The following is a 13521-nucleotide window of genomic DNA, read 5'->3' on the forward strand; positions in this document are numbered from 1 at the left end:
AATATAATAGAGCTAATGAGCTATTATCACTTTCAAGTACTAAAAAACAAAACAATTATACAACATTTTTTTTATGACAATGCAAAATTAAAGTAAAAGATAATTATCAAAATCAATGTTGAATTAGAGACAGGATAATACCTTTCTTGAGATGGTTACCTTGTTGAATTTCTATTAGCTTCTCCCCAAACTTATAATGAGCATAAAATGTACTATGTACACCAACAAACATAATTAAGAAAAGGGGGAAAATAAAAAATAAAAAGCCAAAGAGAACAGCTTTTTGTGTGTGTATTTTTTAAATCTACAAGAAAAAATAAAGCATATGGAAGAGAATCAACCTTAGAGAAAAAGAAAAAAGAAAAGCAAATAAAAGCAGAGAAATAGGTAAAGTTTGTATATATTTACTTTTCTTACTATTACAAAGTCTTGCTTCCTATTTAAAATGGCCCTCTAGTGCCAAAAGTAGCTCGGTGCATTGAGCTTCAAGTTGCTCGGAATATAAAGAACGATCGAATCACATTAAATCTTATACCGCAATCTTATCTTGCATTTTGCAAGATGCGTGATCTCCGAATCATACGGAAACAACCGTTACCATTACTCAAAAGCTCCCCTTCTAAACCAAATCTAGTGCTATGAACAAAAAAAACATAACCAAAAGAGTTCATTACAAATCTTTCTTATTTCAAGAACTCTTAAGACTTAATAATCAAATTACTATTAATTTCATCTCTTTTGCTTGTACTTTTCCTCCCATCTGAATTTGTTTTTCTAAAAATCCATTTCCACACTTTCTTCCCTTTACCATTACTACTACTACTACCTCTTCTCATCCTTGTGTCATATTCATCAATTCTACAAGATCCACCTCTTAGATTCCCCATTGAAGCTGCAGAATCATATCCATAATCTGAAATATTACTAAGTCTTTTACCATAAAAATCTGATCTTGGCTCTGATGATGATAAATCAAGTTTCAAATCTATAAATGCTGAATCATCCATAGTAGTACTAAAATCACTTTCCTTAATAGGAAAGGTATTACTTCCCCTATTTGGAATATTAAAATTCTTGAAATTACTACCACTCTTTCTTGGCTCATGATCAGAATCAAATAACAAACCACCTGTAACATCAGATATTTTTGCACTTGAAAATCTATATTCACTACCAAAATCATCACCTCTAAAACTACATAATGATCTTGATCTTGAAACTCCCATAGCTGCATCAGATACACAAATATCACTTTTTTCATCAACCCCATTTTTACCCTTTTCTCTTTTCTTTCTAAACAATCTCTTGATTTTCCAAAAACCATTTTTGTTTTTCTTGATTTCTACACAGTTGCTGCTACTTCTTAACAAGATCACTTGTTCTGCTTGTAACTGCTGAGTTGATAAATCTTGATCATTATTTTTCTCATTTTCTAATAAAAATGAGATTCTACCAACACTACCAACTTCAACAGAACAAGAGTTTCTATAAGAAGAAGAAATATCATCAGAACAAGAACAAGAAGAGAGTCTTTGCTCACCACACTCAGTACATACCAAATTTACCAATCTTTCTTTTAAACAGTAACTGCAGATTCCAACAGTAGATGAATTTGGGTGTTTGGTACATGGCATATCTGATGAAATAGAGTAATTGAAATCTAACAAGTTGTTGTCTACAGCTGCAGCTTTGCCTCTATCCTTCATGGTTTCTTGAAATTCTTGATTATTTGATGAAAAGAACTGGTTTTTTCTAGAGAATTTTGAAGTGTAGGAAATGAAATGAACAGGGTAGTATAGTATGTAACCTTTTTTAAGAGGAAAAAAAGGGGAAAGAGAGAGAATGGAAGAGTCCACTTTACGTTTGTTTATGAAAGAAATAGTAGCAACTGCAACCGTGGGGTGAAAGGTTGGAGAGGGGGGGGGGGGGGGGGGGGGGGGTCTGCAGGTATTATTGTACATGGGGCCCGCGGCAAAATTAGGATTTTACTAAAGAAATTATTTATTTAAAAAAAATTACAAAAAGCTCTTACATTGTGTCAAGGAAATGCACTACTACATATAGATTAAAAAAAATAATAGTATAATCTACGCGACCCATTGAAAATACCAGTTAATACCATATTTAGTTAAAATATTATATTCTAAGTGGGCGTTTGGACATAAGAATTGTAAAATTCCAAAAAATATTAAAAAAAATCAAGTGAAAATACATATTTAAAGTGAAAATTGGAAATTTTATGAACAAACGCTGATTTCGAAAAAAAAAGTGATTTTTTTTTGGAAAAAAAGGATTTTTTTTTTATGTCCAAACGAGCTCTAAATTAGAATTTTGTTGTATGTTTGATTTAAATACTATATTACAAATTAGAATATTATGGTATGTTTCATTTCGATACTGTATTTTAAATTAGAATATTATGGATGTTTAATTTGAATAATGTATTCCAAATTAGAATATTATAGTATATTTTGTTTGAATATTGCATTCTTTATTAGAATAGTGCGGTGTATTTGAATTGAATATTGTACTATTCATTAGAACATTATGGTAATCTAGGTTTGGATTGTATTCCAAATAGAATATTATAATTTGTTTCAGAATATATATAGGAAGATTTAGAGGCATAGCGTATAATATTTTGGGATACTTGATGTAATTTCAAAATTTAAGTATATCAAGAAAGTAAATTTTACAAATGGATATATATTATGTAACTTCCCCTAAAAAATAATATTAATCTTCTATAAATAGTGTACTTTTCGAGAGAAAAAATTCGAATGAAGTCCTTGTGCCTCTTAGCTTTGGCCCATGGGGGTGGGGGTGGAGGGTGGGAGGGAAGGGAGAGAATCAAAGAAACGAAAGAGTTAATGAATGAACAAGCTTGTCTATTAAAATTCTTCTTATCATGCAACAATGTCTATTCTTAAAAAAGAAAAAAATGTTCCCTTCATTTTAATTCAAATTTATTTAATTTTTCAAGTTTTAAACTTTAATATGCCTACATTTTCTAGCAAGCACACTTCTCAACAATGACTTGAATATTTTCCTCCAATTACCACTACTATAATACATACACCAAATTAATATCTTAAACTTCATAACTAGCCATACACATATAAAATGAAATGATTGACATAATTTTTTATACAATTTTTGAAATAATAGAAATTTTAAATAAACTTCTTTTAATTAATTATAACTAAATGCTTTAATACAACATATATCACCTCTAATTCATTTATCTCATAGAATTTGACTTTTAATTTTTTAGGTTTTCACTAAAACAAAAGGTTTAAATATAAAGTTGGGCCATGATATATAAATAGCACGTAAACAATTATAGAGGATACCTTTAGACGAGTATTAAGGGCGAGTTCATATACCAGCATGTCATAATGTTGTAGTAAATGCAGTTGTTTATTCGGAAAAATATTTCATTAATTTACACAAAAATTATGAGAAAAGATTTTCATGTGATATTAATCAGAGTCAACGTTTCATTTTCTTAACTACTTAAAAAATAAATGCAAACCGCCATAAAGAATATGAGAAAATGTACTGAGTGAATCTACATGATCATGTCAAATAGTAGCCTTTTTCGTTGTTTCATCATCCTCTATTAAAAAGAACAGTGTAAAGTTAAGATTTGGGGGGATTGCATCAATCAATCTATCAAAAGGTGTAACGTCGGATTCAGAATTTAAATTTAATAGTTTCAATTTGTATAATTTTTAGTATTGAACTTATTGTTAAAATTATGGGTTCAAATATAATATTTATTGAGATTTTTACAAAATTTTACATATAAATTCGCATTTTATATGAAATTCGTAAAAATTATGGGTTCAATTAAATTCGTATATGAAAGGCTACGTCCATCCTTGTATGGCTACGTCCATCCTTGTATGTCTATTTCCCAATTGCCAGCCTAATCTTTTACGTACAAGATATGGTTTATACTTGATTTTCTCGTGGATGGTGTCAATATTCTCGAATTGAATATTGTGCTCAATCCGTTCACCAATAACCCACCAACAAAAATATATAGTATTAGCAAACTTGATCTTTTAAAATTTAAAACCAATACATTTTCAGCTTCCAAGTAGGGCCGACAGACTCAACCTGCTGGAGTTTTTATTTAATTTATTTTTTAAGCTGTTAAAAAAATTTAATCTTGTTGTTTTAACAATAATTTGATTTATTACCATGGTAAATCCAGCAAAACGAATTTGTCGGTTTGGCAAAAAATCAGTGCTTCAAAGTCTAATCCGACGTATGTAAAAAGGTAAGTATAGATAATGTTAAAGTGGATTTTTGGAAACCACTATTATTTAGTGGTTGTCCTATAGCTACTATTCAATTGTTACGGTAGTGTTGTATTCAGCAATATAATAGCAAAAAGTGCCTAAAAATCAGGGTAGTCCATCTGTACGTGCATGTATTCACATGTATTTGCGCCATGTATTCATGAATACAATAACAAAAAGCGCCTAAAATCAGGGCAGTCCAACTATACGCGCATGTATTCACATGTATTCTCGCTGCGTCTAAAATCAAGGCAGTTCAGCTGTACGCGCATGTTTCACATGTATTTGCACCATGTATTCATGAATACAACAACAAAAAACGCCTAAAATCAGGGCAGTCCAGCTGTATGCGCATATATTCGTGCCATGTATTCATGAATATCGTAACGTCAATCACTTAAAAATAGATATTTTCATCTGTCCAAGAGAGAGGAAAAACATAAATTGCGTATTTCATGCCTCAATGATGGTATATATCATAAATACTTATTTTGCTATAAAATATAAAAGGTAGTTATAGAAAATAATATTTTAAAAAGATTTTGATTTATAATGAATAGGATGTATACCTTTACTATAGGAGGTAAAAGTTAATTCAAGATCCATAACATTAAAATTTTGGATCCACTACTAATATATTCCTAAGAAAATTAAATTAGCCCAAAATTTTCATTAGTGTGAACTTGTGAAATATGGAGCTTAGAGGAGTGGAGTGGGGATGCAACTTAGAATGAGAGAGGCATGGGCAAAAAGAACCATTTTGATTTTGATTTTGTCTCCTTTAGTAAGAAATTTAAAAATAATGATTCATTAGGGAATATGTTTTAGGAGGCGTTTGGACATAAGAATGGTAAAATTTCGAGCCTGTATGGACATACAAATTTTTTTCTTTTTTTCAAATATTTTTTTGAAAACAATGTTTGGTTATCTCATTCTTACTATTTTTTTCTTTTTCAATTGAAAATTTATTTTCAAAATTTAAAAACTGGTTCTCACCACTTTTCTAATTGAAAATGGGAATTTGCTAGTTTTTAGTTTTACCAATTTACCCTGTATAAAATGACCCTATCAGTTTTCATCTTTGGCGACTGATGGTGGAACATCAGTCCTAGTTGATTTTGCATCTTCTGTGTGTGAGCACGTGATTTTTGCCCTATATGAACTGCTCCTATAATTTCAAAACAAAATAATTTCTTTTCATTATTTGCAATTTTATGGATTTTCGTAGAATTGCTGTTAATTGTTTGCATTTTGTCCGTGTAGTTTAACTATTGAAAAATACAAAAAAATATATATACATTGCATATGCATTTAAGATTTAATTTTACACATTTTGTAGATTAATTAGTAAATTAGCGTTTTACAAAAATAGAAAATTACAAAAAGAATATAACTCATTTTTTGGGTTTTGAGTCTCGAATTTTGGTAGCGCCACCGTGCACCGCCGCCGTGCACCGCTGTCGTGCACGCCACCGTAACGGCATCGTGCACCGCCGCCGGAAATCGCCCTACGGCGGCGGCAGGTCTCCGATGGCCATCAAATTTACACCCTAGCTCCCTCTCTTTCTCCTCATTCAAATCCACACCCATTTTCCCTCGAATTACACCTGAATCTCTCTAATCTTGCTCAGAAGCTGCAAACCCTAACCCGCCGCCCCCTTTTCCACCACACTCGCCGGCGGCGGCGCCTCCGTTCACAACCAAAATAACACCCTATGACCACTAAATCCCCCTCATTCCAAATCCCTGATTGGCTCCCCTCGAATATTGCCCTAGCTCCTCGAATCTTAGATCAGAAATGAACCCCAGAAATCCCAAGTCACGTTTTGGCGAAATTTCATGTTGAATTCGATTTTATTCGTGTGTTCTTCGTAAGAATGCACGATTAACATCAGATTTGTCCGGAAAATCCGAGGATCTGAAGACACAGGCCCCCTCTTTCATTTTCTGAACCGTTCTTAGGTATTCTTCTTTTCTTCTCCTGGTTTAATTTGTTATCCGTTTGTTTTTCGATTTACTGTTTCTTCTCCTCTTCTTGAATCATTCTTTATTTGTTCCGGAGTTTATTTATTCATGCATAAGTAATTGGAGTCTTGTTTTTAGTTAGTATAGTTAGGTTGTAATCAGATTAGTTTTAAAATTCTTAGTTTGGTTAAGTTTAGTTAGTAAATCATTTAGGCTAAAATTTTAATTGTCGTGTGTTATTTGGTGTTTACATCTTGTTAATTAGATAATTGCTAGTTGGGCCGAATAGATTTTTGATCTTGAGGGTTAGGTTTTGGGTCTATTCCGGCTTATTTGGGGCTGAACAGTTAGGTCAAATTGACCCAATGGCCCATTCGGTCTGTCTAGTATATCAACAGGCGTTCAGGGGCAACTGGGAAGTCTAGGTGGGGGTAGTCCGGGTAATTGGCATAGGGAACCTTTTGGTAACTGCTTGAGAAGCTTCTAGGAAGCTGGGTGGGGGGTTTAAGTTGATTTTCAGATGTTTAACTAAGGCTATCTAAACAAACAAAAAAATTGGAAAAGGGCCTAATGGCAAAGCTGAACTTTTCCAGGTTGCCCTACTTCCTTGCCTATAAAGACATGTTTCCTTGCCTTTCAAGGCAGAGATTGAGGAATTAAAAATTCAGAAAACAAAGAAGGCTAAGAATTTCGCTGAAAAGTTACTGTTTCATTGAGTGTTTTTTCGTGATTTCTTAAATTTCAAATTCTTGCGATGGCATTTGATCTATTCGTGGCTGAAATGGTTTGAATAAGGTGGTTTTAGAGTTTGGTTAAAGTTCTAGTCAATCTTTGTTGATTGTTACACATCGTTTTCTGGGTTTGAACTGGTTTTGCTGGGATTGGTTTCTGCTACTATTTCATTGCTGCTCAACCACTGACTCATTATTTCTTTGTTCCCTTTCAATCTCCAAGTATTTTCCAGCACTATGGACGTCACTTGAGTGTAGCTTGAAGTTTGAATCTGAAATGTGATGAAATTTGATTTTGTTTGTTATTAAAGCTTCATTTTTTTCCTCTCAATTTACAGGTTATAGTTTAGATGTTTAGCCTTCATGGGTTTGAGTTTTTTTTTCTGCTGACCATGTATTAATCACCCCTGTTCCTGACGAATCATCATAGAATGTAAATTTTGGAATTAGGGGGTTATGGTCTTTTCTGATTTGAAAATTGAATGAAGTCATGTGGCATGTATGGTAATTGCTTAATTGCTTAGTGCAAGCCATAAGTCATGTGGCATGTAATGTAACTAGATATAAAACAGCTATTTTAATTGTCCAGATGTTAGCCTTGATGGAATTTCTGCTCTTGGTTGAGTTCAATTTTTCTAGTTTGTTGTTTGCATAGTGATTGAACATCTGTAGTACTAATAATATGTGACTAATGAAAGAAATGGATTAGTTCTTAACTCTGATGTTATTCTTGAGGTCTGTACGAATGTTGGATTCGTGTGCATGCTTCAAGTTTGGGCCTAGACCTGCGGCCAACTCAGAATTGAACGAAAGCCTGCCTGACCACATTTCTGGGTTTATTATGAGCCCAGCTTTCCTCTTCAACGATTTCTTTGGGGTAGAAGCTCAAACTAATTGGTCTTAGGTAATCAAGGAGCCCAAGCATGTACCACAAATGGTTATACCTTAATTTTCCTCTATCATTTGTAAGTAGAAATATCTCTTAGGCCTAATTAAGTGTAGCTCTTTTAATTGTATCTAGGTGCGCCGGGCCAAACAAAAATGACAATTGCATGGCCCTCGTATTAATTTCATAATTTAGGTGTGAACAACAAATATTCGTAGTTTGTTGTAGGCCCGTTTAATATACTACCGTGATTGTGTATACGTTCGCATAACATAATTACGATTCTAAAAGCTAATGCAGAGTATGCGTTCGCACAACTTCGTCTAATTATTTCTTAATAATAATAATTAAACAGGCGTTGTTAATTATGGACACGTTTGCGTGACATGATTTTTGACGCGCCAAAAGAAAAGAGTATACGTACGCGTAACTCAATTCTTTAATTACGAATAAATCAAGTGATTAGAAGCGGTTAAAAGTGAATGTACATAGGTTCTAAAATCAGTAATTAAATAATTTTAATAAGCTAAGTATGATCAACGCGACCGTGCTAGAACCACGGAACTCGGGAGTGCCTAACACCTTCTCCCAGGTTAACAGAATTCCTTACCCGAATTTCTGTGTTCGCAGACCGTAAATAGAGTCAACTTTCCTCAATTCGGGATTTTAAACCGGTGACTTGGGATACCATAAGTTATCCCAAGTGGCGACTCTGAATCTTAAATAAATAATCACGTTTCGATTGTCACTTAAATTGGAAAAACTCCTTACATCCCTTTCGGGTGTAGGTAAAAAGGAGGTGTGACAGCTCTGGCGACTTCGCTGGGGACCGAACCCAGAATCTCTGGTTGAGGGTTCAAGAATTCGAGCTTGTTAATGATTTTTACTTGGCTTCATTTATTATTAAGATTACTGTATTCTGTGAATCTTTTGTGCTAAATGTTATTTGTTTACTGCTTTATTATTGTTTGAATTGTATATAAATATTTTCTTACGCCACCTCTCTAAGTCTTCTGAAAATGGTGCACACGTTCGTGTGGCCCGATTTTTCTATATAAATTATACCAAATAGAACGAGGCTGGGCAAGCGACAAGGCTGGGTAGACTTCAGTGCTCCTGGTACGTCGCCCCCTCTTCGGCCCCAGTTGTCCGCTCGGGTACCCAAGTCTAGACCAAAACCCCATGAGTTAACCTAGAAAAACGCAGCCTCATGCCGGATCCATAATAGGAACGTTTGTTTGCATCATGTGCATTTGACTTAAGGGACTCAACACAGGGGTTGGGTCCGTCTAGGACAGGTGTGCCCGAAACAATAGACCATCCTGATGCATTCTATGTGCTATGTGTACATTTATTTGTTTGGGCTTGCATGCTGACCGGCTAGGAAAAATAAAGCAAAAAGAAAACCAAGAGTGATGTAGGGAAGGAAATAAAGCTGATTCTAAAGAAAACCCCGATATTTGAAAAACGTCCCGAAGCTCTGCCAAAATTTTTCAGAAAAGAGAGTTATTGCAAAAGAGTCAAACACCGTATTCTTCCAAATGTGTCAAAACTGACCGAACTACGCAGGTCTGATTCTCACCGGATGTGGGATACGTAGGCAACCTACATAAGGTTCGGCCTTATTTTTGAAAAAAAAAACAAGAAAAGAAAGTCGGTGGTCAAGTGAATGCAGTCCGGATTCTTGATCAAAGTAAGCCGATCCAGCATCGGCAATGTCTTAAACCATTCTTGCCGAGATAGCCTCAGAGTATTTTTCAGTTGTCGAAAGGCTATTTTCGTAAAAGAATGGACAAGTTTGTGAAGGGTCATAAAATAATCCTTCCTGGCCTCAAAATTCATGTGAAATTGGGAAGGGGCCGCATTTGCAAAAACAGTCACTTGGATAAAATTGGCATATAGGGGAAGAAATCATGGTCCTTTGATTTGTTTTTTTCTTTTCTTCTTCAAAAACCTGTTTACAAAAGGGTCCACTCGAGTCAACCCTAACCTTAACCTTCCACGGGAACAAAATGAATACCATCCAGGATCCGCCAGAAGTGGTCAGGGAACATGCTCAGTTGCACTTGAGTATGTGGTGGAATGATCTAGATGAATATGGTCAAAAATGGGTGAAAAAGCAATTGGGTGCTCTTATAAACATTTTTGAGATCAAACCACGAGAAGATCTGATCAAGGCTTTGGTAACTTTCTGGGATCCTGTCCACAATGTCTTTCGTTTCTCGGATTTTGAGATCACCCCTACTTTGGAGGAGATAGCCGGGTACATTGAATTCGGACGGGATTTGAGGAAGCAATAACTTATATTTCCAAGGGCTCCATCGGTGCACAAGTTCTTTGACCTCCTGAATATCAGTAAACAGACGAATAAAGAACGTGTGAGCAATGGGTGTTGTTCTTTCCATTTCTTATACTTCAGGTTCGGGCACTCTGCTTGTTTTGAAACGCATGAAAAGGGTCTGAGCAACAAATAAGACAAGGACCTTTGGCAAATTCATCGCCGGTTCGCATTTATTGTGGCATTCTTGGGGATCATGGTTTTTCCAAATGAGAAAGGGACAGTGGATATTTGTATGGCTAGAATTGCACAAATCCTCTGTACCAAGGAAGATCATACACTTGCCCCGTTGGTGCTGGCGGATATTTATCGAGCATTGACTTTATGCAAAGCAGGGGCTCAATTTTTTGAAGGTTGCAGCATCCTTTTGCAAATGTGGTTGATGGAGCACCTTCGCCATCATCCCAGATTCATGAGTTATGGTTCGAGCCTAAATAACTTCATCACTAGTTATGATGAGAGGGTAAAAGATTACAACGCACTAGAAGGGTTTGAAGCATGGGTCTCTCACTTGAAAGTTCTTAATGCAGGTCAGGTCGAGTGGACTATAGGATGGCTCCTGAGGACAGAAGCCATCTATATGACTGCTACCTGAGGTATAATGGGCGTAAGGAGTATTCAGCCATATGCACCGCAGAGGGTCTTGAGGCAATTGAGAAGGTATCAGATTGTGCCTGAAGATGAAGATCTAAGCACCCAGGTCATAGAGTTACATCTAGAAGTTGCATTGCCCGAGGTTGTAGTTCAGCAGGATTGGAATAGCTGCCGGTATCTAAAAAATGGCACCCAGGTACCAGACATCGCCAAGGGGAAGTAAATCCAAATTATGCTGCTTGGTTTGAGAAAATGTCTTATGCAAATAATGAGCCAGAGCCCGAGAGGCCCGCCAAAAGGCCTCATGTTCAAGCCTTTGATGATAAAATTTAGGAGAGGTTAGTTTGGGGGGAGAAGGAAAAGGAATATATGGCCACCATCCATGATCTATGAGAAGAGTTGAGAAATGTCACCTTCAACAATGATTTGCAGGCACAAGAGGCCGAAGGTGAGAGGAGAAGATTGATGCGAGAAAATGAAGCTCTTAGAGATCAGGTTCGACAGCTGAAAATTGAAGCTGAGAACCCAGACCGAAGCAGGAAAGATGAAAGGCTCATTTATAACCTTACTTAAAAGGTACGTGACTATGAAGATAACTTGTAGAGAGCTGAGTCTGAACTAGTAAAAGCACAAGCAAGGTTGGCTAAAAGCGCCGAAAGGCGTGCATATTTCGTTCAATAGATGAAAGAAAGATATGAAAAAGGGGTCATAGGTTGGGAAAAGGCAATTGGCAACCTCGAGGGTGAAATGGCTAAACAAGCCAAAACTTTTAAGGCTGAAAGAGAACATTGTTACGCCTTAATGATACGGCTAGAAATAGACTTGCAACAACTCCAAGAGCAGAACCAGGTAGCCGAACAAACTTTGGAAGCCAGAACCGAACAGATTGGGTGTTTGCTGCAAGAGAAGGGCATCATAAGAGAGCGAGTCAAAAGGGTCGCCAACTACATCGCGATGAAGTGCAGTAACTGTGAGGATATGACTAGATCTATGTTCTTCGCTACTGTGATGATTTTTGTTCGTCGGGTAATGGAAGACCTCTACCACCTCCAAGGGGATTTAGCGAGTCGGCCCGCGGCGAGGCCCAATGATGCCCCGCGGGTCCCGGGGGCAATCGAGGCACTGATGTATTCGTGATTTCTTGAGTCTGTATTTTCTTTTCGTTAAAGTCTGCCAGTTTGTCTCGGAGTCTGTATTTCTTTTATCAGAGTATGTGGGTTGTTTGTTTTTCGAGTCTGTATTTTGTCTTTCATCAGAGTTTGTTAGTTTTTGTTTAAGTCTATTTCCAAGTCTTATTATGAAAATTTTGAAAATTCCAAAAATGTTTTATTATTTTCATCTCCAAGAACTACGCTTAGTCTTATTCATGCGGGGTCATGATACGTAGGAAATTTTCACAGGATTCGACCGTAACCAAATGAAAAATAGTGAAAGAAAATAAGAGGAAAAACCAGAGAGCAAAAGAAAAAGAGCGGAAAAACAAGAAGGAAAAGAGAGAAAATAATAAATCAAGAGAGAATAAAAATAAAAAGAGAATAGAGGTAAGAGTGAAAGAAAAGAAAAAGGGGGAAGTTTGCAATTAAAAGTAAGAAAAGGCCGGGATGACGCATGCAACCGATCAAATACATAATAGAGACGGTTAACTGTTTAGGTGCATTCATGCCCAATGTGCGGTTACCAATCTGTTAAAGCCTAATCGCTAACAAGGTTGTTGTTTGATGTATTGAGTCCAGACATGTGGTTAGTTGATTGGCATTCTGGCAACTCACTCATACAACACCCGATCAAAAGGCAGGCTGAATATGGCTGTGAGCACGTGATTTTTGTTTTACGCGACAATCGCTCCAAAAAAAAAAAATAATAATAACAAATGGTCCTATTGTACAATTTTTGGATTTTACATGGCACTTTGTTAATTATTTATAATTTTTGCCCATTTTATTTTTATTAAAGCAAATACAAAAAATGTATGTGTCATGCGTAATTTGAACCGGGATCCGTTCGTTAAATAGAAAATCATAAATAGGCATGTTTGTCCGTGATTTTGTTTTGTTTGATTTTACCTGTTTTAAATATTTTAATGTGTGTGCAAATAATTATATTAAGTGTTTATTTAATTTTAATTTGATTTACTTAGGTTTTGTTTTTAAAATAAAGAAGAAAATAAAATAATAAAAAAAAAATTCTCGGACTTGGGCCAATTTTAAACAAATTGGCCCAAACAAACTCAGCCCAAAACCCATGCTTGCCCGGTTCGTGACCAGCCTACTTCGAGAACGTCCAAACGACGTCGTTTTAATCCAGGCTGATCTGAGCCGTTGATCTCTGAAAGATCAACGGCCAAGATCTCTCACCCCGAACCCACTAACAGACCCGACCCGTCTCACCCGGACCGACCTCGACCCTTTACCCTTGAAACGACGCTGTTCCCTGTTAGTCGAAGGATCCTGGCCCTTCATCATGTCTCATCCAACGGCCAGGATTCACCTATCCACTAACTATATAAACCTACAACCATACCCTGCCCCCTATCCAATACCCCAGCCTTCGTCTTCACCAGACCCTTCCCCTTCAAACCCTAGCCGCCCCTGTATACTTTCACCATAAAAGCCGGCGGCATGGACGCCGGTGACCCTACCCTTAACACCATAGAACCCCCTTGCCATCCTGAACATGGATCCGTTAACCACTTAGCTC

General features: G+C 36.2%; 1 protein-coding gene across 1 annotated transcript; it reads right to left on the reverse strand.

The window, feature by feature from the left end:
- Positions 1-370: 370 nt before the first annotated feature.
- LOC107797181 (uncharacterized) lies at positions 371-1862 on the reverse strand. Its single transcript, XM_016620043.2, has one exon. It carries the CDS (start codon positions 1704-1706, stop codon positions 699-701), a length of 1008 nt encoding a protein of 335 aa, XP_016475529.1. The 5' UTR covers positions 1707-1862; the 3' UTR covers positions 371-698.
- Between the last annotated feature and the right edge of the window lie 11659 nt (positions 1863-13521).

The sequence above is a fragment of the Nicotiana tabacum genome, chromosome 20, assembly GCF_000715075.1.
Source record: "Nicotiana tabacum cultivar K326 chromosome 20, ASM71507v2, whole genome shotgun sequence".
Taxonomy (NCBI): Eukaryota; Viridiplantae; Streptophyta; class Magnoliopsida; order Solanales; family Solanaceae; genus Nicotiana; species Nicotiana tabacum.